Source organism: Ipomoea nil, unplaced genomic scaffold, assembly GCF_001879475.1.
Source record: "Ipomoea nil cultivar Tokyo-kokei standard unplaced genomic scaffold, Asagao_1.1 scaffold0188, whole genome shotgun sequence".
NCBI lineage: Eukaryota > Viridiplantae > Streptophyta > Magnoliopsida > Solanales > Convolvulaceae > Ipomoea > Ipomoea nil.
In genome coordinates this window covers 4303067-4324400 of record NW_017616616.1, presented here as the reverse complement: position 1 = coordinate 4324400, position 21334 = coordinate 4303067, and the positions used below count along the sequence as shown (strand labels likewise).

Below are 21334 nucleotides of genomic sequence, written 5' to 3'. Positions count from 1 at the left end.
AACGGCGCTTACTTTTGATTATCTCACTTAGGCTCCTGATCTTATTCACACTCTCACTTGATTGCTAGATATTTCAATATATTTTATTTATGCCCCCAATTAAATTTTACGAGTAATTTGCACCCTCACACAAAGTACTACACTGTCATAATATAATTACATAATCAACTAACCCTTTAAAAAAATACACTTTAACTTTTATATAACAAATAAAAAGTAAGCAACACCCAATATAAGTATATCTTAATCTTGATGGTATTAATATGGGTTAATATAAAATAATTACATCAATTAAGTAAACAATAATAATAAAGGCAATGCACAAAGTAAAATATTTTGTTTGTGACTAAATTTAGTACCAGATAAAATAACTTAGTACAAATTAAATTATTTAAACATTATAAAGCGTGAGATATTTATACACAACTAATAATTATAATTGCTACTCAATCTCATGAATCACACCAATGTCTAATTGCCTGCGAGTTTTTAAGATGCTTTAATGGTCTTGATGGACCAAACTGCCATTAAACTAGAGGTATACTATCGAGCTTAAGTGGGATAACTTCATGTCCTAGGCCAACCGTGTCATTGGTTATTACTAACTAAATATTTGTGTGTATATTCCTAGAACCAAAAAAAAAAAAAAAAAAAAAAAATAATAATAATAATAATAATAATAATAAGGATCAAATTGGCCACTGAACATAACCTGAAAATGCAATTAGACTACTGAACGGAAAAAAAAAAAGTGCAATTAGACCACTGAACACTCCAAATGTATGCAATTTCACCTGATAGCAGGTTACCTGCTTACATGGCAGCTGAGCGGGCATTTTTAATAAATTTTAATAATAATTTTTTTTTAAAGACCCTATTTTTAATTTTTTTTTCAATTTAATATTTAAAATTATTAAAAATGTCAACTCAGCTACCACGTAAATATGTAACCTGCTAAAATTGATGGTAACCTACTATCTGGTGAAATTACATACATTTAGAGTGTTCAGTAGCCTAATTGCACTTTTTTGAGTGTTCAGTGGTTTAATTACAATTTTTTTTTTTCATTCACTGGCCTAATTGCATTTCTAAGTTACGTTCAGTGGCCAATTTGAACCTTATTCAAAAAAAAAAAAATGTGTGTATTTACTAATTTATTTATTTTTTAAATTTTGATAGAAATCAATATCAAATTTGTTGATAAATGTTTTATTGAGTTGACAAAATTTGAAATTTTAAATATAAACAATGATTAAAACACTTTTTTTTTAGTATGCTCTTTTGGTTATTTAATATACAAAGTATTTTAGAACGATTATTGTAATAAATTACGCAATATTTATATCATTAATCGTAAATTATAAATGATATGATGGTTATTATTAATTTTTACGTTATTAGAACATGAGAAACGAGATGAATATCACCCTCATACAATTGAATCAATTAGGTATTTATAGTAAAAATCATCAACTTTGTCATGATGACAAGTTACAAGTGATATTAATATGATGAGCTTTGGTTGACAAATAAGACTAGTGAGTTAAGTAATGCGCCAATATTGTTAGACAACTATGTGGTGACCTAATTCATCCGTTTGGTGGCACAAAAAGTGATGCCAATGAGGTATTTATAGCGAAAACTGTCAATGTATTCATGATGACAAGTAGTAAGTGAGAATGTGAAATTAATGTGATGAGTTTTTGGTTTGTGAAAACAACTAATTGGTCAAGTAACACACCAATATTGTTAAACAACTATGTGGTGCCCTAGTTCAATGGAATGGAAAAGTGTGAATTGGACGTCAGTATGGATCTCACAAAGCAAATTGAGTTGTTCGATAAATTTCTCTACTATGCCAAACTTGGTTGATCATTCATTTAATTGATTCACTATGTTTATTATTTATGTTATTGAGCCATATAATGATGGATCCATTGTGGGGGCAGCTACCAATCACACCACTCCCCCGCCTGTTGGACCCCCCACCATTAGGTAATATTAAGTGCAATATAGACGCAACTATCTTCCCATCCTCCAACCTGGTAGGCTTCGACGTGGTTATATGGAATGCATCAAGATATCAAGGGCATTTGCAAACAAAAGTGAGACTACTTTTATGCCCTCCGGATCCCTTTTGGTGGAGACACTTGCCTACAAAGAGGCATTATCTTGACTAAAAGAAAGATGAGATGATCACATATTGCTTGATACTGACTACTCCAACGTTGTATCTACACTCAACAATAGTTCCCCAAACTTCTCTTATGCTGGTGTAATTAGTTATGAGTGTAGAACACTTGTTTCCTACTTTAATAACATTAGCGTAAGATCAGTTAGAAGATCAACGAATCTTGTTGTTCACCGTTTGCCCGAGTCTCAAATTCCCATATTGGTAAGGGCTTGTGGCTTCGTGTACATTTCATCCTATTTTGCTACTTAATAATACAGAGTAGTTAAGTTTCAGAAAAAAGAAGTCAAAAGTCTATTTTTTTAAGGGAAAATGACACTTTTTCCCCCTGGGTTATATACATATAGCACTTTTTCCCCCTCAATTATTGAAGTGGCTGTTTTTCCCCCTGAAATGTTAAATGGACATATTTACCCTTAAAATAAATATTTAAAATAAATATTTTATTTATTTTTCTTCTCCAACAAATTATGACCATAATTTGGTTCAACCGAACAAACACTATAGCAACCAAACCGAAATATTCCAATTACAATTTAGAATCGAAACCCGATATTTAAAGCTTATTAAAATCGCGAACCAGAACAGACGGTTCATGTTCCGAACTGAAAAAATGAAATACATTTATTGTTGAATTTAGACTATTTTAAAATAAAAAATAAAAATTTAAAATAAAGACGGTTCAAAATTGCGAACCGGATCTGGAACCCCCGGTTCACGGTTCAGCCGTTCAGGATCCAATTTGATTGATTCATAATTTTAATAAATTGAAATTCAAATGTTGGGTTATAGATCTGAATCATAATCAGAAATTTTTAATTCGATTGCTTTAGTGTCCGGTTCAGTTCGAACCGAACCGTGGTCATCCCTACGTATACGCAATAATTTATTGGAGAAGTAAAATAAAAAAATGTTTACTTTAAGGGTAGAAATGTCAATTTAATATATCAGGGGGAAAAAGCACCACTTTTAGAATAATTGAGGGGACTAATGTGCTTACCTAAATAATTGAGGGGGAAAAAATGTTATAAGTATGTAACTTAGGAGAAAAAAGTGTCATTTTCCCTTTTTTTAATGAAGTTTGAAATATTGAAATCTTTGTCATTAACGAGTAAATAGATATATAATATAAAGTCTATATATTACTTATGACAAACCTAATTTCATATTTACTGAACCAAAAAGGAAAACATAAAATGTTTTTACATACGATATCAGATATTTCTATATATATACAAAAGTAGGTCTTGCATTAACAGTTGATTTATGAATGGTCCAAAATTATTGGGTTAGTAATTAAGAACAACCTTACCTCGTCATTTAAAGTTGAGTTGGTCAAGTCTAGCTGTCGGAACCGCGTTGACCCCACACGTCGCCAGTGCACATTGCACCAGCGTCAGCGTATCGTCCATCATCAACCATATTCTCCATAGCTTGATTAGCTTCAATTCAAGCTTCCCTCATCATCTCATGGCGAAACTCAAGCTACCTTTCGCTCTCTGCTTTTCTTCGTTCCTCCTCTTCTTCACTCTCGTCCTCTCCTCCTCCGCTTTCTCTCCCATCGACCACTACCTCATCAATTGCGGGTCACACGGCAGCACGGTTGACCTCGACCACCGCCGCTTCGGCGGCGACTCGTCCGAGGACTCAAATTCGCCGCTGCTCTCTTCATCCGGAGGGGTATCACTCGCCGTCTCGAATCCTCTTCCCGGATCATCCCCGATTTACCACACGGGTCGGCTCTTCACCCGGCCATCAAAGTACGCGTTCAGCATCAGAGATCCGGGTGCTCATCTAGTTCGCCTCCATTTCCAGGTACTGAACACCGGCCTTGATTATTCGAATGCTCAGTTTTATGTTTTGGCGAACGGGTATTTACTGTTGAACAGTTCTAGTATTGAAAAGACTTGGAATTCCGGGGTAATTAAAGACTATACAATTAGGGTTGATTCGGATAAGCTTGTGATCACCTTCGTCCCAGTGAAGAAGTCGAAATTTGCATTCGTTAATGCCATAGAAGTAATCTCAGCTCCCAAAGATTTGGTTGCTGATTTAGCTCAGTATGTGAGTTCTGAGAAAAATGAACAAATTAGTGGATTATTGAAGAATGGATTTGAAACTGTTCATAGAGTTAGTATGGGAGGTCCAAAAGTGACCCCTTTTAATGACTCTTTGTGGAGAACTTGGCTTCCTGATGACGAGTTCTTGAAGTCTCATGATGATAGCTTGTCGAAGGTCTACTATTCTGGGCATATACAGTATCAGAATGGTGGGGCGAGCCGAGAGGTTGGTCCTGATAATATGTACAACACAGCACGGATTATTAAGAGCTCGAGTGATTCCATCCCATCACTAAACATGTCATGGGCGTTTCCTGTGGATGAGGGTTATAAGTACTTGGTTAGAATGCACTTCTGTGATATAGCTAGCGCTGCACGAGGTATGCTGTATTTCAATGTGTATGTGAATGGATATATGGCTTACGAAAACTTGGATCTTACAATGATCACCGGAATTCTTGCCTCACCGTTCTATGCTGACTTTGTTGTTGATGAGGGGCTTACGGGGGGTGTTCTGACTGTTAGTGTGGGGCCGTCAAATATGAGCATGACACGAGCTGTGGATGCCATTCTTAACGGGGTTGAGATCATGAAGATAAACAATTCGGTGGGCAGCTTTGATGGAGAATTCTGTGCACATTATGTCTTGAAGACATGGAGGACAGGGAATGGCGGTGTTGTACTTTTCCTGTTAGCTGCAGTTTTCTTGCTGCTGACAGCAACCGTGTTGATAAAGAGGAGGAGTTCTGAGATCAGAGACCCGATTGTGTGGTCAAGATTGCCTATGGAGATCCCCGATGCTATATCAAAGCGCTACAATCAACTGTCATCCAGTAAAGTGTGACGCTTTCAAGACAACAAATTTGCGTGACAAGGGTAGGCTTAAGCATGTATCAGCATCATCTATAGTGCAGAGTACAGCTCTCATGAACTGTAAGTAACTGTAGTTATATAATGAAAGAATTTGCTAGTTTCCTAATATGGTTGCTTGTTACACTTGCAATATTGTGGCATTTGTATATCACTTTCTATATATGTATTGTGTACAATTTCATGATTTGTTTGCCCTCAGGACAATAACATTGTAAGTTACTAAGTTGTACCTCAATCTAGTTCCTTACATTGGAGGATCAGTAAAATAAGGAAAATAGGTTACCCGACCAACTCAATTGAAGTTACCTTGCATCTATTATCTTTTTCTTTTTTCCATAAGAGAAAGGCGAGTATCTGAAACCAATAGGCCGCCCGACCAACGCTGTTGTGGTTTTCCTACATCCATTATCTTCTGCATAGGATGAAGGCGAGCAGATATAACTGCCAAATAAGGCTTTCGTCTGAGAATTCAGCTGAACACAAATGCTAGATTCCGAGTCATTGTTCCCAAACTTCACCCCTGAGCTGCCCATACGGGCATCTCTACAGAACATGACAAACATGATCTATATAACGATCATGGAAGTGATGCAAGCAATTTAGGTCAGGTAAACGTCAAGGAACTAATTTCATCATGACAAAATACAACTTTTCATACAAACAGTGTCTCTCGTGTCTGTACACTAAGGTAAAGAAATAAGAATCCAAACTTTGGTCTGGTCCAAACAGAAAAGGGAAAAACAAAGATAAAGCTTGTAAACTGTAATTACCCAAGAAAACGCAAAACAAATGGATATCCCGACACGACTGTGCCCCTATCTACAAATAATTTCATTTTTCTTCTGGACTTGAAGTGGGGCGTAGCTTCAGTTCCAAGAATGCAAGCAGATCGTGGTATTCAGCAAATGCGGGATGTGACTGTGTATTGGGAAACCTTAGTCAAGTGTATATATAAGCAGAAGACTGAAAGAAGTCGTAAAAGGATTACCTGTAAAGTTGTGCTATATGCATTCCATAAACGCAAATCATGTTGAAATAAATCAAACAAAACCTGAGTAAATTGCAGAACGGAACTATATGTCAAGCACTATGTTGAAAACGTGTTTTACTTGCTATCTTTAGAATAAGGAGGCTTTAATGCAGTTAGTAGCTGTAAGTATTTAACATTCAGAAATTCAATTAGAAAAAGTCGGCAAAACCTCAGCTCGCCTCAAAAGTGTGGCCAGGACAACAATCCATTCTTTGAATTTGACAGAGCACATTTGAGCCAATAGGAATTCTGCATCTAATCTACTTTGTAATGTCTCCATTTGAAGCTGGTAATGCAAAATAAACAAGCGTTTCAATCAAATGAGTTTAATGAAGATGACTTTTTCGCTGTCTTTCGGGCAAATATAAATCAAGTTCCAGTGTTCCACTAATCACTCTTCAAAGGAAGGTAGTTGAATGCAGAATGTTCAAATAACAGCAGGCATAAATCAAAGAACATATTTAAATATTTCATGTATTCTAGATTTGAAAACAAACTGAAACGCTTATACCTTCTGTCCTATAAGCTCAAGCCCGGAAGCAAAATTGTCCAAGCGAGCAGATCCATATCTTTCTCGCTGTAAATATTCCTGCAAAGAGTTCATATTATGTGCTCCAAAGTTTTAATTTGTGTCATGTAAAATGTAAATCCAAACCAAAACAAGCTTTATAAATTGTTATACCACAAGATCAAACTGTGTGGCCTTCACAAATGCAACAAGCTTTGAAAGTTCTTTTCCACACATCAGATAGCTTGCATGGCTTTCTAAAATATTCTTAACAGAAGCAATATGTGGACTCTGCTCCTTGAATGAGCTGTTAGACATCATAATATCAGATGAGAAAAACTACTAGAAAGTCTATATCCAAGTCTGTCAGCTCCAAGACTATGAAAGGATAACCTAGTAAAGCATTTACCCTTTTGAATCCAGAGACTGTCTACCAAAACTAGACGAAAAAAGAAAATATCCAAAGAACCGAGGAGATAGCTTCTCAGGATCTGTTGCTGTGGGTTCATATTCCCGTCCAGATCTGAGGAGAAACCTCACCTGACAAGGAACAGGATACAATATAAAATTATGTTATACAAAAAGAAATGATCTCTCTATAAAAGAACATAAAGCTCTGTATGGGCCATACTAGTTCCCCAGCCAGTTCATATAAAGATTCATCAAGTGCTGCCTGCACAATGTAGAAAACCTTGTTAGACGAGGGAATATTTGAAATATTGAAACAATAACTATTTCCTTCCCAACCAAACACAAATATCAAAAATCCATGATCATTTTTTAGTTGAAGTAATTCTTAAGTTTTACTAGTGGCACGAATAATAGATGGCAGAAAAGAAGCAGCTGAAATTATTATATAACAAAGTATGCATACTTTGGCACATGCTTACCTGCAATAAACGCATTGCACAATACTGACTCACAGCAGGACCCTCAAGCTTTGCAATTACCTGTAGCATTGAACAATATAAAAACACAAGCATAAAAATTGGAGTAAAATGCTATTCTCATGAAAGATATTGCAAGTATATTTTTCAAGTGAAAGCAGAAATCCCTTAACCCCACCCTAAGGGGGGAAAAACAAAAAAAGACATGGAAAACAATAATGGATTGCTGAAATGTAAAATGGTCTTCTTCACCATTTTAACCTTTTCAAGATTAAAATCACTTTAAACAAAATGCCTCTAGTTTTTACCAGTATATAGCAAGCAGCAGTCCGATACCATCTATTTTGGAAGCATTCCTCAAACAACCTGAAGGTACAAACAAGTCAAGAGCTGTAATATTATACAAAGAAACAGTTAATTTCTACACAAATTTGCAACTTATGACAAACAACATATTCTCTAATGTCTGTTCCAATGCAGGAACAAGTCCAGTGCAGGAGCCCTCATATTTGGTGGTTGGGGAGGGGGGATTCAATAAGTCCCACGTATAGCAACTGTCCACCCCTCTCCCCTAGAGGGCTTAGACAAAGTGGGTGGGTGATCAGACTGCATAGAGCAGGTGAGATCCTTGACAAGCCCTTAATCCAAGGAAACAAAGTATAAGAAGTGCATTTACATACTCAGTTGATCTACCAGCGGCAGCAAACAAATCTCCCCAATGTCGAGCATCAGTTTTTCGTGCAACACTAACGGCCACATCAAAATACTCGGGAAAATTTCTGATTAGATCACAGGTCTTTTCCAGAAGTGAGCAGGAGGTAGCATGATTAGGAACTGTAGTGTGATTCTTATTTGTGTTTTGCCTGTTAAAGATAATAAACAATTATTAAGAAAGTAATGTGTCAAATAATAGGATTCAATGTAAATGTCCACTGAAGTACAACAAGAAAACCATAGATGATAGAAAACTAACATATCATATAAATAAAAATATCTGTTTTTTCTACATTTCCTTTTTAGTATGTTCCAAAAATAAGCACCACAAATAATTATACTTTCCTACATTACCCTTGTCATAGATGTAAAAAAGTCAAAAAAGTTATTTTCACTTTTATGAACTCGTCACTCATCCTTGAAATCTTTGTCTACAAAAAATAGGCAACCTTTTTGGGATAGAGAGATTAACGGAGAATCTTTTAACATATCCTAATGCCTGAATGATACATTCCCCATTCCAATCTAAAAAGATAATCATGCTGATCATAAGTTCCTGCTAAAATTACCTGGAAATTTCAGCTTCAAAAACTGTAAAAAGAAGCCACTCTAAACAATGTGAAAAATGTGGCTTTTCTGCTGATAATTGTGCCAACCGTAACGCTTCTTGCATTTTGTCCCTCTGCCAAATAATATCAAAAGAAAAGCATTATAGTTAGAAGTGAACATCTAGATAACTGTGAAGATTCTATAAGACATGCCTCCCAAAGATTTTGTGTCAATAACTACCATACTGATTTGAAAAAGCCTTCCATATGGAGGCACCTGAGGATAGAGCTATGACCTTTTTAGCATGGAAAGTCAACAAGGTCTCTAATAGACATTCACCTGTTCTCTAACTTAATCATTTTGTAGCAGCATATCCAAAAAGGGCACAGGTAAAAAAGTAACAGAATAATATATTTCAGATACCAAATTGCCACACTATATCAAGCATTTCTTGTCTCGGTAAATAAACAAGTTAAAACTTCTGCTTCTAAAGCTACAAAAGTGTAACTAGGAACCACCTGCAGAAGATGTCGTAGTAAGCAATGCAATATGGTCTGAGCTTGAGGAGATGGCTCGAAACACGGAAACTCAGTACATGCAGAAAAAGACATTCTCTGTGAAACACCCACAACAATCCCAGCATTACGCAGTAGACCAAGAGGATACACCTCACGATCAAATTCCAGCTCCGGGTCCAACTAAAAGTTCAAACCAAAACATTCATACAACAAAAAAACACAGGTGCAGTAACAATTGATAAGGAGTCAACCCCCCCAAACAAACAAAAAACTTTACTGAATGCTCCAAAATATGTGATAAGTGATTCTGCATTAATTATCTACAGGCACATTGATAAGGCTCAGGCCAGAAATTGTGTCTAGTGATTTTCCAAAAAAATTTATTTATCAATTATGTTCTAACTGAAGGCCATAATATCTACCATATTTTCATTTAAAAAATTAGTATTTATATCATGAATGGTCTCTAGTAATGCTCCATAGATTTTAATTTGATCCATCATATTATAACTTGAGTGCAGAATATTTACTATATTGACAATCAAAAAACATCTTAAGCTTTAATTTGTCCAGCAATGTACCTGATTTACCCACTTTATTGACATTTTGAAAAAACCTATCAATAAAAAATCAAGGCATGCACATCTTCCAATGTCCAGTGGGCTCATAATTGGACATAATGAATTCCATAGCATTTACATGTGTAAACAATCATAAAATCACTAGACAAAATCCTGTAAAGCACAAGCTGATGCAAAAGAATAAATGAACTGGCAGTAAGCATTTAAATACCTGCAAGAAATCCTCTTGTTTAAAACTGTCAACACCTGGAGATGGATACCAAACCTGTAATCATGAGCTTGAACCAGTACATATATGAGACATGTAAAGTAGGAAACAACACTATCCATAGTTGTTAAAGAAATCTACTACCTGCATTCCTCGGTGGCCATAATCCAGCCATGACACTTCCTCAATTAGGTTTGTTTTCTCCTCTGACTGACCGCAGGTAACCCAGAACAACTCCACCGAGTCAGTGAGATCTCTTTCTCTCCCCTCATCCAAATCAAGCAGTGAAAGTTCTCCATTTGTCCTGAGAATCAAGCATCTAAGAGCAAGAACAGTTATAAGCAACGTATCATGCATCAGTCTTAATGTTATAAGGAGTAATTGCCAATTCCAAGTACTAAATACCTAGAAGGCTCCCTGGTTAAGACATGAGATGTTAATGATACACTATTCTCATTGATAGATTCCCTAGGAAGCTGATCGGGGATAAACCGCATTGCTGCAGGATGGCTCTTCGCAGTCATGATCGAGAGCTCTCGTACTGTAGAAAGCTGTTTGTCATTTTATCACTTAATGATTTTGTAGAAAGCATTAAAACTTCAAACCGGTTTTTAAAAGTAGAGCCACCAAGAGAAAGAAGAAGAAGAAGAAGAAGAAGAAGAAGAAGAAGAAAAAGATGATGATTATGCAATTTTCACCTCTAAATCCGGTGACTTCGAAGGTGTCAGTTCACCAGACAGCTTCACATGAAAAATATGGACATCAAACGGGCGGTAAGTGACGAGTATATAATCTTGATAAACATCCATGACCATTGGCTTTGCAAGCAAAGGTTTCCGGGAAAGTAGTGAACCTTGGTCAAGGTGATATCTCGGGTAGAAAAGTAATTCGTACCTGCAATTCAATTAAAAAGTTAATGGTGAAGAAGGCAGTTAATATGTATACATGGATATAACACACAGAATATGTAAAATAGCAACTCAATGCCATTATACAAACTAAGAAAATAATGCCATAAAGGACTCTATGCCAATGCCAAGTCTACACAGACCAACTGTGAAGTGAATCAAAGTCTTTCAAGAGGTTTTAATGAGTCACATGACGTGTTAACATTTAAATTTTTATATAAAAGGCCCTGTGCTAAAAGGAGATTTCTAAATACTAGCAACACTTATGTGCACATATTCTCCTTACGTATCGGAAGAACCATCATAGTTGCAAACAACAACAATTTTCCCCAGCCATAGCAAGCCTCTGCATTGAATTTTTTGTTCCTGAGTAATATCTCCAAAAACACGCCATTTTTTTAAACGTAGGTCATACAGGATCAACCCATGAAAACCAGCAACAGCCAAGTACATCCCATCTCTGCTAGCAGCTACATGTAGAACAGGCCAATTTTGGGAAATATACGAAACCTGGGCAGAGACTAAATATGTCAAAAACAAACATCCCTTGATGACAAAAAAACAAAAAAAAACAAAAAAACAAAAAAAAACAAAAAAAAAAAAAGGTAAAAGAAAAAAGAACAAATTTTAAATCCAGATTCTTCAGTTTGCAAGCATGTACCGGAAGGTTGAGATGCAAGATTCTGAGTTCATCAGTATCTTCTGATTGCACAACAAGTAACCTATCTTCACCGTATATAACTTGACGAACATCAGTTGTCCCAGAAACTCCTCTGTTGAGGCAGCATTTCCCAAAAGAGAATGCAATTATTCTCTCCAAAGATCCTTCCTCAATAGCATAAAGCCTATATCCATGTTCATCCCAGTGCATCAGGGAGGTTCCACCCATCATGGGTTCATTTTTATATTCTTGATTTGGCTTAATTACTGGAGAAGATACAGAACTTAATCCAATTTGGCAAAAGGTAGACATTAATCGGCAGCCAGAAACAGACCAAACTGTGAGTCCTCTTAACTTCCACCCAACTGCAAAAGCAGAATTGTCAGGTGTCCATGCAATACAATTTACAGCACCAGTATCTTCCACAGAATATCTGCAAAAGACCACCGTAGAGTATCAAAATTATATCATTTGATTGCACTTCAGTAAAAACCAGTTTCCATCAAATCTATTTAACTAAGGGGTTATGGGACTAGCGCATGCAACTAAATCATTAGGCAACCTTACAAATAGATCTGTGACTCTGATAGTACCATTCTAAGCCATATTGCAAACTGACAAGTTTGTATTGTAAATTCTGCAAGCGGGATGGGTTTCCACCATGAGCTTTTAATCACAAATACAGCATTTTGCAAGAAGGAAAGAGTAATGGAGTAAAATATGTGGCTACGATAACCTCTTCAAATCCTTCCCCCTCCCACCATACCCACACAAAACAAATAAAAACACACACAGCAACTTATTGATCATCCATATTTCACAACTCCCTTCCATTGTAAACCATCAAGTATAAATTTTTTTCCAGACAGAAAGCTAATAAGAAATAATGAATGGAGAAAATGATGACGCAGATAAAGGTTAAGCTCTCTTCTCAAGTTGCAGGTCCATATCTTTAATAGAGTTCAAATGCATCACCAAAGCTTACCCCCAGTCATATAAAGAAACTGAACGTAATAGTGAAACCGATTCTGCTAGATCATACAACTCAACAACACCTCTTGTGGTACCAACAGCAAGAATTTGTTGGTCTGAAGCAACAGAGACACATACAGCATCACCAGAACCCAACCTCTTTTCAGCTTTGACAGATTCAGCTTGCCTGAAGCCCTTCTTGCTCACAGAACACAGGACAAGTTGTCCATCCGAAAATAGCACAAACAGTAACCTTAAAGGTAGGGAAAAGTCCAGGTAGATCACACCAGATGATTTTGATGAATAATGATTAAGTTCAGAATCAACTTGAACTCCAACAGAAGCTAGACCATTTTCCAGAGAATTTGAAATTTTAATAGCCTCACTACCATCATGAAGCTGAGCATCAAGATGAAAGGCTCCACAAAACTGTATTAAACCATATCAACAAAAAAGAGGGAAAAAATAAATCAGCATGAGTAAAATGTTTATGAATTCTCAGAAGAGCTGAATTCAAAAGCAATATTTTTTGCACACTTTCTTTTATGTCTTTAGATAGGCACTTTAAGCATTGAAATGATAAACATTAAACAAGCCCCACATATTTAAACGTATCCATATTATTACCTCACCCTTCCAAGATATGTTGTACAGTGATCCATCAGAGAGTCCAACTAACATGTTTCTGCTATCACAGATAATATTGCTCCTGCCAGAAACATCAGAGTTTTAAGAAAATACCTTAATCACAAAGAGATGAACAAAAATCAAGAAATATAATTCTAATGCGACTCAATACCATTATGCATCACATTGTTCCACACTTCCACCCCCCTTATGCCCACCAAGACCAACACTACTAACAACATAAGAAAAGCTAAAAGGTAGTCAGAAATAAAATCACTCTGATGTTCTTGATATGTTTAAAAATGTATGCAATTATACCAAAATTATATTGTTAAAATAATCAATATGGATGACCACTGAAAGTTGATTCCGACTATACTAAAAGTATGGAACATCAGAGAAAACTATGTTATAGTTAAATATGCCAATCTACTGGGATACAGGACACAGGACTACACATCAAACCTTTATCACCTTCTTAAGCCTATGAATCACTATGCCAAGAAGTCTGGGAATTTCATATTGGCCTACCGCCTACCAATCATAAAATAACGAGAGTGGAAGTGAATTTACTTGAAAGATAACTATTTATTACTTGAAATATTCTCTGTCCTAAAGGTTTACACAGAACAGTTCCCAGAAGTCACTAACAATCCCATGCACATTAATCAAATTTCATGTTTGATAAGCAATTGTTGTCACCTTTTTCAGCATGTAAAATCAAATCCTAAACAAAGTAGCAAGAGACTCACTTACGCTGACAAATTCTTGTCAGCAAATGGAGCCTGCTCATTCAAGAGTAAAGTAATGTCCGCTAGAAACAACACAGACGGTTGTTTCCCTCCAAGTTGTATTTTCTTTTCTGTAAAATGAACCTTAAGAATTTGGAGATACAAAGAAGATGTCTGTGAAAGAACATGATAAAATATGATCAGGATGAGACTCTTTCCAGTTCAGCATAAAAATATTCAGCTTGCCAAAAATAGGATAAAGATTGTACAAGCAGAAAAAGATGACAACAGTGATTTGTAGCTACATAAAAGGCATAAGCTTAATCTACAATCAATTATTTTATTTACTGATAACAAGAAAGATCACCCTTTTACTTGTCAGTAGACAAGAGTATAAATCAAGGAAAATTTTAATACAAATCTCACTACTAAACAAAATGCAGAGTTGTTTAGTGTCAATCATTAAACGCTAACTAACAATACAAACTGCTGATTTCTCCAGCAAAATAACTATCACATTCTCCAGAAAATGATGCTCCGTACAAAAATGCACCATCAGCTACATTATACTACAACCGCATTAAATGATTAAATGATCAGCTCTAAACTTACAAGAACGGCAATTAATTTCGTCTCAGGACTGCATACGGCCTGCAAATTCTCGCCTTCCTTCTGAATGGAACCCGGATCTCTCTCGTACTTCCCGATTCTCACTCTATGCTGCACCAAAATACAATTAAACAATATGAATTCAGTAAAGCTCCCGTCATTTCAACAAAAACGCCATCCTACCAAAAACAATCATCAATTCGTCCGAATTACCTGAGAAGACGACCAGAGCTCGAGGTGAGTAGGCGACACAACGAGCAAAAACCGATTGGTGACTTTCAGATACACAATCCGCTGAGAAGAAGGACAAATTCCTGGCTCCAGCGGGATGACCTGTGGCCATCCAAATGACATATACATCTTCTATGGATGTGCGTTAAAATAATATCTTCTATGGATGTATATATATAATCAATGTATGAACTTCTGCCGCCAAAATTTCCGGTTGATTAAGCAGAGAAGAAGAGAATGCAAATCAATGAGTTATATAAACCAGATGCAATGTTTTGCAGGAGATCCAAATCGGAAGCATTCTGCAGAGAGAAAAATAACAGAGGCAGTATGATGCCACTGATTTCCAGATTGTTTGGATGGACAATTTACTACCATTGGCATTTTGCAACCCAATAAACCAATAATCCAATTATTATTATTATCATTCCATTAATACACTAAAATTAATAAATATTGCCTCAAATCTCAAAATGGCTTTTAGGTGGAGCATAATTTTTATTAGGAATTATTTTTATTGTCTCACTACACCAAATTAGATATTACGTAAAATATCTTTTGTGACAAAAAGAGAAATTATTTTAAATTGTTTATGACTTTATTCATTCAAATCAAGAATATATCAAGAGTCAAAGTTGTAAATTCGTAATTATCAAATCAACAATTCCATGTAGTATCTATTCATATTATCATATATACTATTTTTTCAATAAATTCGAACTCATGACAATTATTTGGGAGAATTACTTTATGCCGATTGACCACAATATCTTTGGATTATAATTTTTGTATTAACCTATCACGAATTTAATTTTTATATGCAGTCTTACAAGAGAATGACACCTCCATATAATAGTTATGACATCCAATAAAAATAATTATTGTCCCGTAAATCTGTAATCGATGATTGAGTAGATGAAATGGAAATGTGTACGTTACTTGCTAACTTGGAATAAATCAATGAACAAGGATGACGAAATTAATAAATCTTCTGAACAAAAAACATTGCATTTGAAAGATAATTATAATTACTATGAATATTGAACAACAATTAATACTGTTTGAAAGATAATTATAATTACTATGAACATTGAACAACAATTAATACTGGCTGACTTTCGCGATTTAAACAGATTAATTATGAATAATTAAACTAATTTATTTAAATAGATAATACTCTTTCAACTCATTATATGTCACACTCTATATCCTTGGTAGTTGCTCTTTCGTGCACGGTCACACACCAAAGTACGCCGTAGTATTTTATATATATCCACTAGGTGCGGATTCCGATGCTACCTATCTCTTTCTAGTTTCTACTGATATAGTGCTATTTATATCTCTTCGCATAGATAGAAATTTTTCTTGTTTATGCGCCAATCTCAAAATTCTTAGAATTCCAAGCTTCTCAGTGAAAGTTGACTTCAATGGGATTTCCGGTGATTTACACCGATGTGCATGTGCCCAGCGTCATCGTTCAAATTCTTTCCATAATGTGCTTTCTGAGAACCGTCTTTTTCTCCATCTTCGCCTCTCTAGGGCTCACGGAGGCAGAATCTCCTGAACTAGAGGTATATTTTCATGAGAGTTCAGCTGGAATTGGAAACCAGTCCGCGGATTCAATGTTGATTCGGGAGCTTCTGGAGATGGCGAAGTTCTCGGAGGTCGACGGCGGAGAAGATATGCTGGAAAGCTGCGTGGTGTGTTTGGGCGAGTACGAGAGCGGGGATGAGGTCAGGTGGTTGAGGAACTGCAATCACGTTTTCCACCGGAGATGCCTGGACCGTTGGATTGACAACGGACGGAATACGTGTCCTCTATGCAGGGCGTCGCTTGTGCCACGTGAGTTGCAGGAGGAGTTCGATAAGCGGCTCCGGGCTGTTTCCGTCATCAGTCGTGATATCAGTACTGAATTTAACTCAGAACTACCGCATCCTGTCTCCTTCTCCTCATAAAGCTCCTTTTTTTTTGCCGATTTATTTTGAGATCTACACGATTGCACGTACGTCTACATTTACGTTGTACATGGAGAAATGTGCTCAATAGATTCCAAAAGATTTTGCTTAAAATCAAGCTAGAAAAATACTACATGCACCTTCATTTTTAAATATAGATATATTTTTTAAGATCTATGCAAATATAAAATCTTTGTTTACCACGTTATTATATTATAAAATAAAAGTGAAGGAGTAAAATTTGAGAGTACATGTAGTAGAACTTTTCAAGTTATTACTCTTTCTGTCCCATTTAATATGTCTTATTTTATTTTTTAGTTTGTTCAAAAATAGTGTCGTCTTTTCAAAATTGAACATAACTTTTATTCTACATTTTTAAATTTATCTTTTTAACTTTTTTAAATTTCTAGATAATTAACGAGGTAGATATTATTATACTTTGTACAAACAATACTTACTTTTAAAGGTAAAATTAAAAGTTGGTAATATTTATTTTGTTGCATTAAAAATCGTGCAAATGTGACAAAGAATTGAGGACGACGGAGAATTACTATATTTTTCAAGAAAGATGCCAAACTGACGAATGAGGTTAGGGACTCAAGCATGCGTCTGGCATTGGGGCGACTGTGAAACAATTATAGGGGGCAACAGTGAAATTAAAATAATTTATAGCTTTTATTATAGTATATATAATAATCATTACAATATTGAATATAACAATTCAACTTCTAGAAATTTGATAATTTAAATTCTAAAAAATATTATTTTGTTTATATATAATGACAAAGAATCTTTGAATATATACAAATTAATCCATAAGTTGATACATAATTATACGCTAATACTATCAGCACTATATTTAAATTTTTTTAAAAAATCCATATTCTGCGCATAAGGTATAACTTGTTAAAGTGTACCTGTTTGTGTCTTCATCCAACCAACTACTATATTTACACTATTCTAAAGTAACAGAGAATCAAAACCAACCTTATCAAAGTAAGGATGTGAAACACAATTCCATCATTGAAGCCTTGAAGGCTGTTCCTAAAACACTATAATATACTAACATATGAATATATGATTACAAATTACAATCATCTCACACGACCTGGACAATGCTACTTGATAGGACAATAAACAAGGCAAGACAGGGATGCAATTCCAAACTGATACTAATGTAACAGAACAAAGCCCTATAGTGACTAATACTTATGTAGTGTGCACAAAAAACTGTATTTTGGGGGGTGGCTTTTATTTTACAGCAATGAAAAGGAGTGAATTTTAATTTGCACAACAACGAATTTTCAAACTTTTATTGAGTTACTTGGCATTATTGGGTGGGGGATAACCTGCTCCAGGTGGAGGATAATTTGGCATTTGGAGACCTTGGGAAGGAGGTGGTAGTGGATATCCATAGCCCTGTCCAGTTGTTGGTGGTGGGTAACCATAGCCCTGTCCAGTTGGTGGGTAACCATAGCCCTGTCCATGTGTTGGGGGAGACTGTGGTGAGTAGCCATAGCCCACTGTTGGTTGTGGTGGAGGTGCTTGGTAATGGTAACCATATCCCTGCTGGGGTGGTGGGTAAGCCATTGGCTGTGGTGGAGGTGACTGACCAGGTCCTGCTGGTGGAGGAAGAGGCTGATCTATACGAGACATCTGTTGAGGAGTAGGAACCGCCATTGGTGGTGGCGGCCCAAATTTCCCATCTCTTTTATCCATTTCAACTTTGTGCTGTGTCTGTATGATGATCAAAACAAGACAACAACATTAAAACAGTTAACAGTTCATTTGACAAGAGAAAGATGACACATTTTAACATTAAAAGTAAACTAGAACTTGAATATGTGAAAGAAGGTGAGGTAACTCTAAACTCTCTATCATGCTGAAGATTATCATATATGCAGCAAACAAGGTGAGGTAACTCTCCAAGATAAATTCATAGAAAAAAAAAATTTGTTCGCTTAAAAAAAAAGATATTTTCAAAATCCAGTTCCATATTATGGCGCAGATGGAAAAGAAACTCCTTTCTGCACATACCTGCATACAGGAGCAAACCCTGCCATGAAAAATGAACAGAAAATAAGTCAGCAGACAGCATTTTCACAGGGCAATCAGACAAAGTATATAGGAAACCTCTTACGTGCAGGTAACCATGTCCGAAAGGCAATTCAATATCTGAGACAGTTCTCTAAGTTCGTCACTTCCAAGAATGCAAGCAATGCAGCTACATATGCATGCCAGCTGCTGGAGACAGATCATGAATCCCTGTATAGGAAGCAATGTGAATAAGGAACAAGCGGGAAGCAAAAGGATAGGAAGATCAAAAACTACATCCAGTCTACATGGACAGAGAGATTACAATTATGCAATTATCACACTGTGTTGTCTGTATGTTGAACTCATCTTGTAACATAAAGCGTGTTGAAGCAACTGAATTCGCAAAGCAACAAAAAACCTGATCAAAGGAAATAGTGCAGAGATCATAAAACAAAGATAAATATATCGGATCCAGCTTATTTAAGCTCCAACCAAAAAAAATGCATACCTCTGTGCAAAGACAAAGTTCAGGGCAATGACTTTCTCCACATCGACCACTGCAAGGCATATATCCCCCACAGCATATGTATCTATGAAAGAAAATAAATTTAGAAATTAGTTTGTTTTTTTTTTCAGAAGCACAATGCCTTTAAGGGAATTAGGCCTACTGTAGAAATGACAGCTTTACCTAGACATATCATTATAAAGAGCTCGCTTGCGCAGGAGATATGAGGCACATGGACCACTGATCATTAACAGATACACTAGTAAGAAAATTTAGATTGACAATTTGAGTATGGAACATTGTTGTGTTAGTGAAGACAAGATGTGGAATGGCAATCAAAGCAGATAAACCAGTGGAGCAGCATTACAAAATTTTGAAATAGGAAAGAACTTGGTAACATTGCAGATAATAAACTCCGTAGAATATTACAGCTATGAAACACAAAATGCAGAACTCACTAAAAATTTCTGCAAATCTACAAGTAAAAGCAGCCAACTACAATTGCTGAATATCAATCACAACCTAACAAGTTAAAAGGCCAAAAATATCCCTGTGTTCTGTGTCCAGATGCTTTCAAATACAAAATAAAATAATGAAGACGCTAACATTTATGACAAAATAGACTACAAAAGCTCCCAAGTTTACTGATCTACACGAATAAGTTCAGTAGTTCAAATATATGAAAGTCATCATAACAAGTTCGGTGTAAGGAATTAGGTTGTCATTATTTGTGATTGCTAGCTAAGAACAGGTTTTCATTTGATGCAGTAAATATTATAGAGTATTTGATTTTCCTTTCTAGTTTCCTTGTTCACACAGTACATTCAAACACAAGATCACAAAATCATAATCATCAAAAGTTATTGAAAAGAACCCATAAAAAGGGGCTTTAAAAGAGTAAACAATACTCACCAACAAACAGAGAAACAACAATCTGCAAAAAAGCAAAAACAAAACAAAAATCGTAGCATTAGCTACAAATTTCGAATACAAATTTATCGCAATTTCGTAAATGATAACTAAAACTGGGCAAAATAAACCAAAATCCCCCCAACAAGCGAGCGCGAAACGTACAGAGAGGATCTGCCAATGGGGCACTCATGAGATCGGTGTGCCAGAAGTTGCGGTAGCTCTTCCGAGCCTGCATTTTCTGCATATACTCCTCGCTCGCCATTGTTCGACAAAATTGCGCCCCGTATCACAGAGTTAAGAATCCGATATCTGTTCCGCTCGGAAAAACGCAATAAACACGACAGTGTGCAATTCTGCGTGCTTGCCTTGAACGCCTATATTATTCTATGTATTTTTACGTACTGTTTCTCCAATAATTCTCCGTGTCTGCGCGGTGGCTCCAGACTTCTGAACCTGAAAGCAACGGCGACTGTTATTTGACCAATCAAAGAAGAGAATTACGACAGCGAATCAGCGTCCTCATATATATAGGTCTATCCGTTTGGCAATACGCTCGAAATAAGGCTAGTTTTGGGAGTGTTTTACATATAAAATGATTTTATAAAAAAAAATGATTAAAAAAATATCTCTTGAACCGTTTTTTTTTTTTTAATTTTAGTATTTTGAAGCAATAAGTTGTTACAAAAAACTTAGGTAATCAAAGAATCATATGGATTGTTTAACCAAGTTAAACATGTTAAAATTATCTTATAAGTTAATTATTTTACAAAAATGAGCTTTGTATTATAAAAATAATACTTCGTAATTAATTAATTAAAGTTGTGTGCCCGGACTGGGGTGCCCGACCTTTTAAATAAAATAAAATAAAATATATTAAAATTAAACATGCATGAATCTCATGGAGCAATAAAATATAATATAAATAAAGAGTCAGAATCAGAAAATGAGTGGATGAATAGGTGAAGTTATTCTGATCAATTTCATTTGTATAAATGTTTCTTTTAGTGTAGTTTATTTTTCATTTATGTGTGGTTTGGTGTTATTACTAAATAACAAAGGCCCTGATT

At 35.7% G+C, this 21334-nt stretch overlaps 4 protein-coding genes across 6 annotated transcripts; 2 read left to right on the top strand and 2 right to left on the bottom strand.

The window, feature by feature from the left end:
* Positions 1–494: 494 nt before the first annotated feature.
* LOC109184972 (probable E3 ubiquitin-protein ligase RHA1A) lies at positions 495–16866 on the top strand. Its single transcript, XM_019334971.1, has 2 exons — positions 495–505; positions 16271–16866. Exon 2 carries the CDS (start codon positions 16286–16288, stop codon positions 16811–16813), a length of 528 nt encoding a protein of 175 aa, XP_019190516.1. The 5' UTR covers positions 495–505; positions 16271–16285; the 3' UTR covers positions 16814–16866.
* LOC109186773 (probable receptor-like protein kinase At5g24010) lies at positions 3662–5095 on the top strand. Its single transcript, XM_019336907.1, has one exon. The coding sequence runs from the start codon at positions 3662–3664 to the stop codon at positions 5093–5095; it is 1434 nt and encodes a 477-aa protein (XP_019192452.1).
* LOC109184937 (RAB6A-GEF complex partner protein 1-like) lies at positions 5726–15230 on the bottom strand. Of its 3 annotated transcripts, none has more exons than XM_019334942.1 (23): positions 14841–15229; positions 14631–14738; positions 14044–14192; positions 13288–13369; positions 12674–13089; positions 11689–12121; positions 11314–11537; positions 10818–11013; positions 10525–10670; positions 10264–10438; positions 10123–10176; positions 9331–9510; positions 8833–8945; positions 8230–8412; positions 7858–7915; positions 7553–7612; positions 7294–7335; positions 7072–7202; positions 6837–6969; positions 6666–6743; positions 6324–6440; positions 6113–6175; positions 5726–6042 (listed from the first exon to the last, which is right to left on the bottom strand). In XM_019334942.1, exons 1-23 carry the CDS (start codon positions 14985–14987, stop codon positions 5956–5958), a joined length of 3375 nt encoding a protein of 1124 aa, XP_019190487.1. In that variant the 5' UTR covers positions 14988–15229; the 3' UTR covers positions 5726–5955. The 3 variants fall into 3 exon arrangements, with proteins under 3 accessions (XP_019190487.1, XP_019190495.1, XP_019190491.1); XM_019334950.1 differs by having other exon boundaries at positions 14044–14149; positions 14631–14733; positions 14841–14928; XM_019334946.1 differs by lacking the exon at positions 9331–9510 and having other exon boundaries at positions 14841–15230.
* A 913-nt stretch (positions 16867–17779) lies between the features above and the next one.
* Positions 17780–20764, bottom strand: LOC109184921 (protein diaphanous homolog 1-like). Its single transcript, XM_019334941.1, has 8 exons — positions 20430–20764; positions 20268–20289; positions 19539–19595; positions 19359–19440; positions 19173–19268; positions 18954–19078; positions 18851–18869; positions 17780–18550 (listed from the first exon to the last, which is right to left on the bottom strand). The coding sequence occupies exons 1-8, from the start codon at positions 20527–20529 to the stop codon at positions 18134–18136; spliced, it is 918 nt and encodes a 305-aa protein (XP_019190486.1). The 5' UTR covers positions 20530–20764; the 3' UTR covers positions 17780–18133.
* Between the last annotated feature and the right edge of the window lie 570 nt (positions 20765–21334).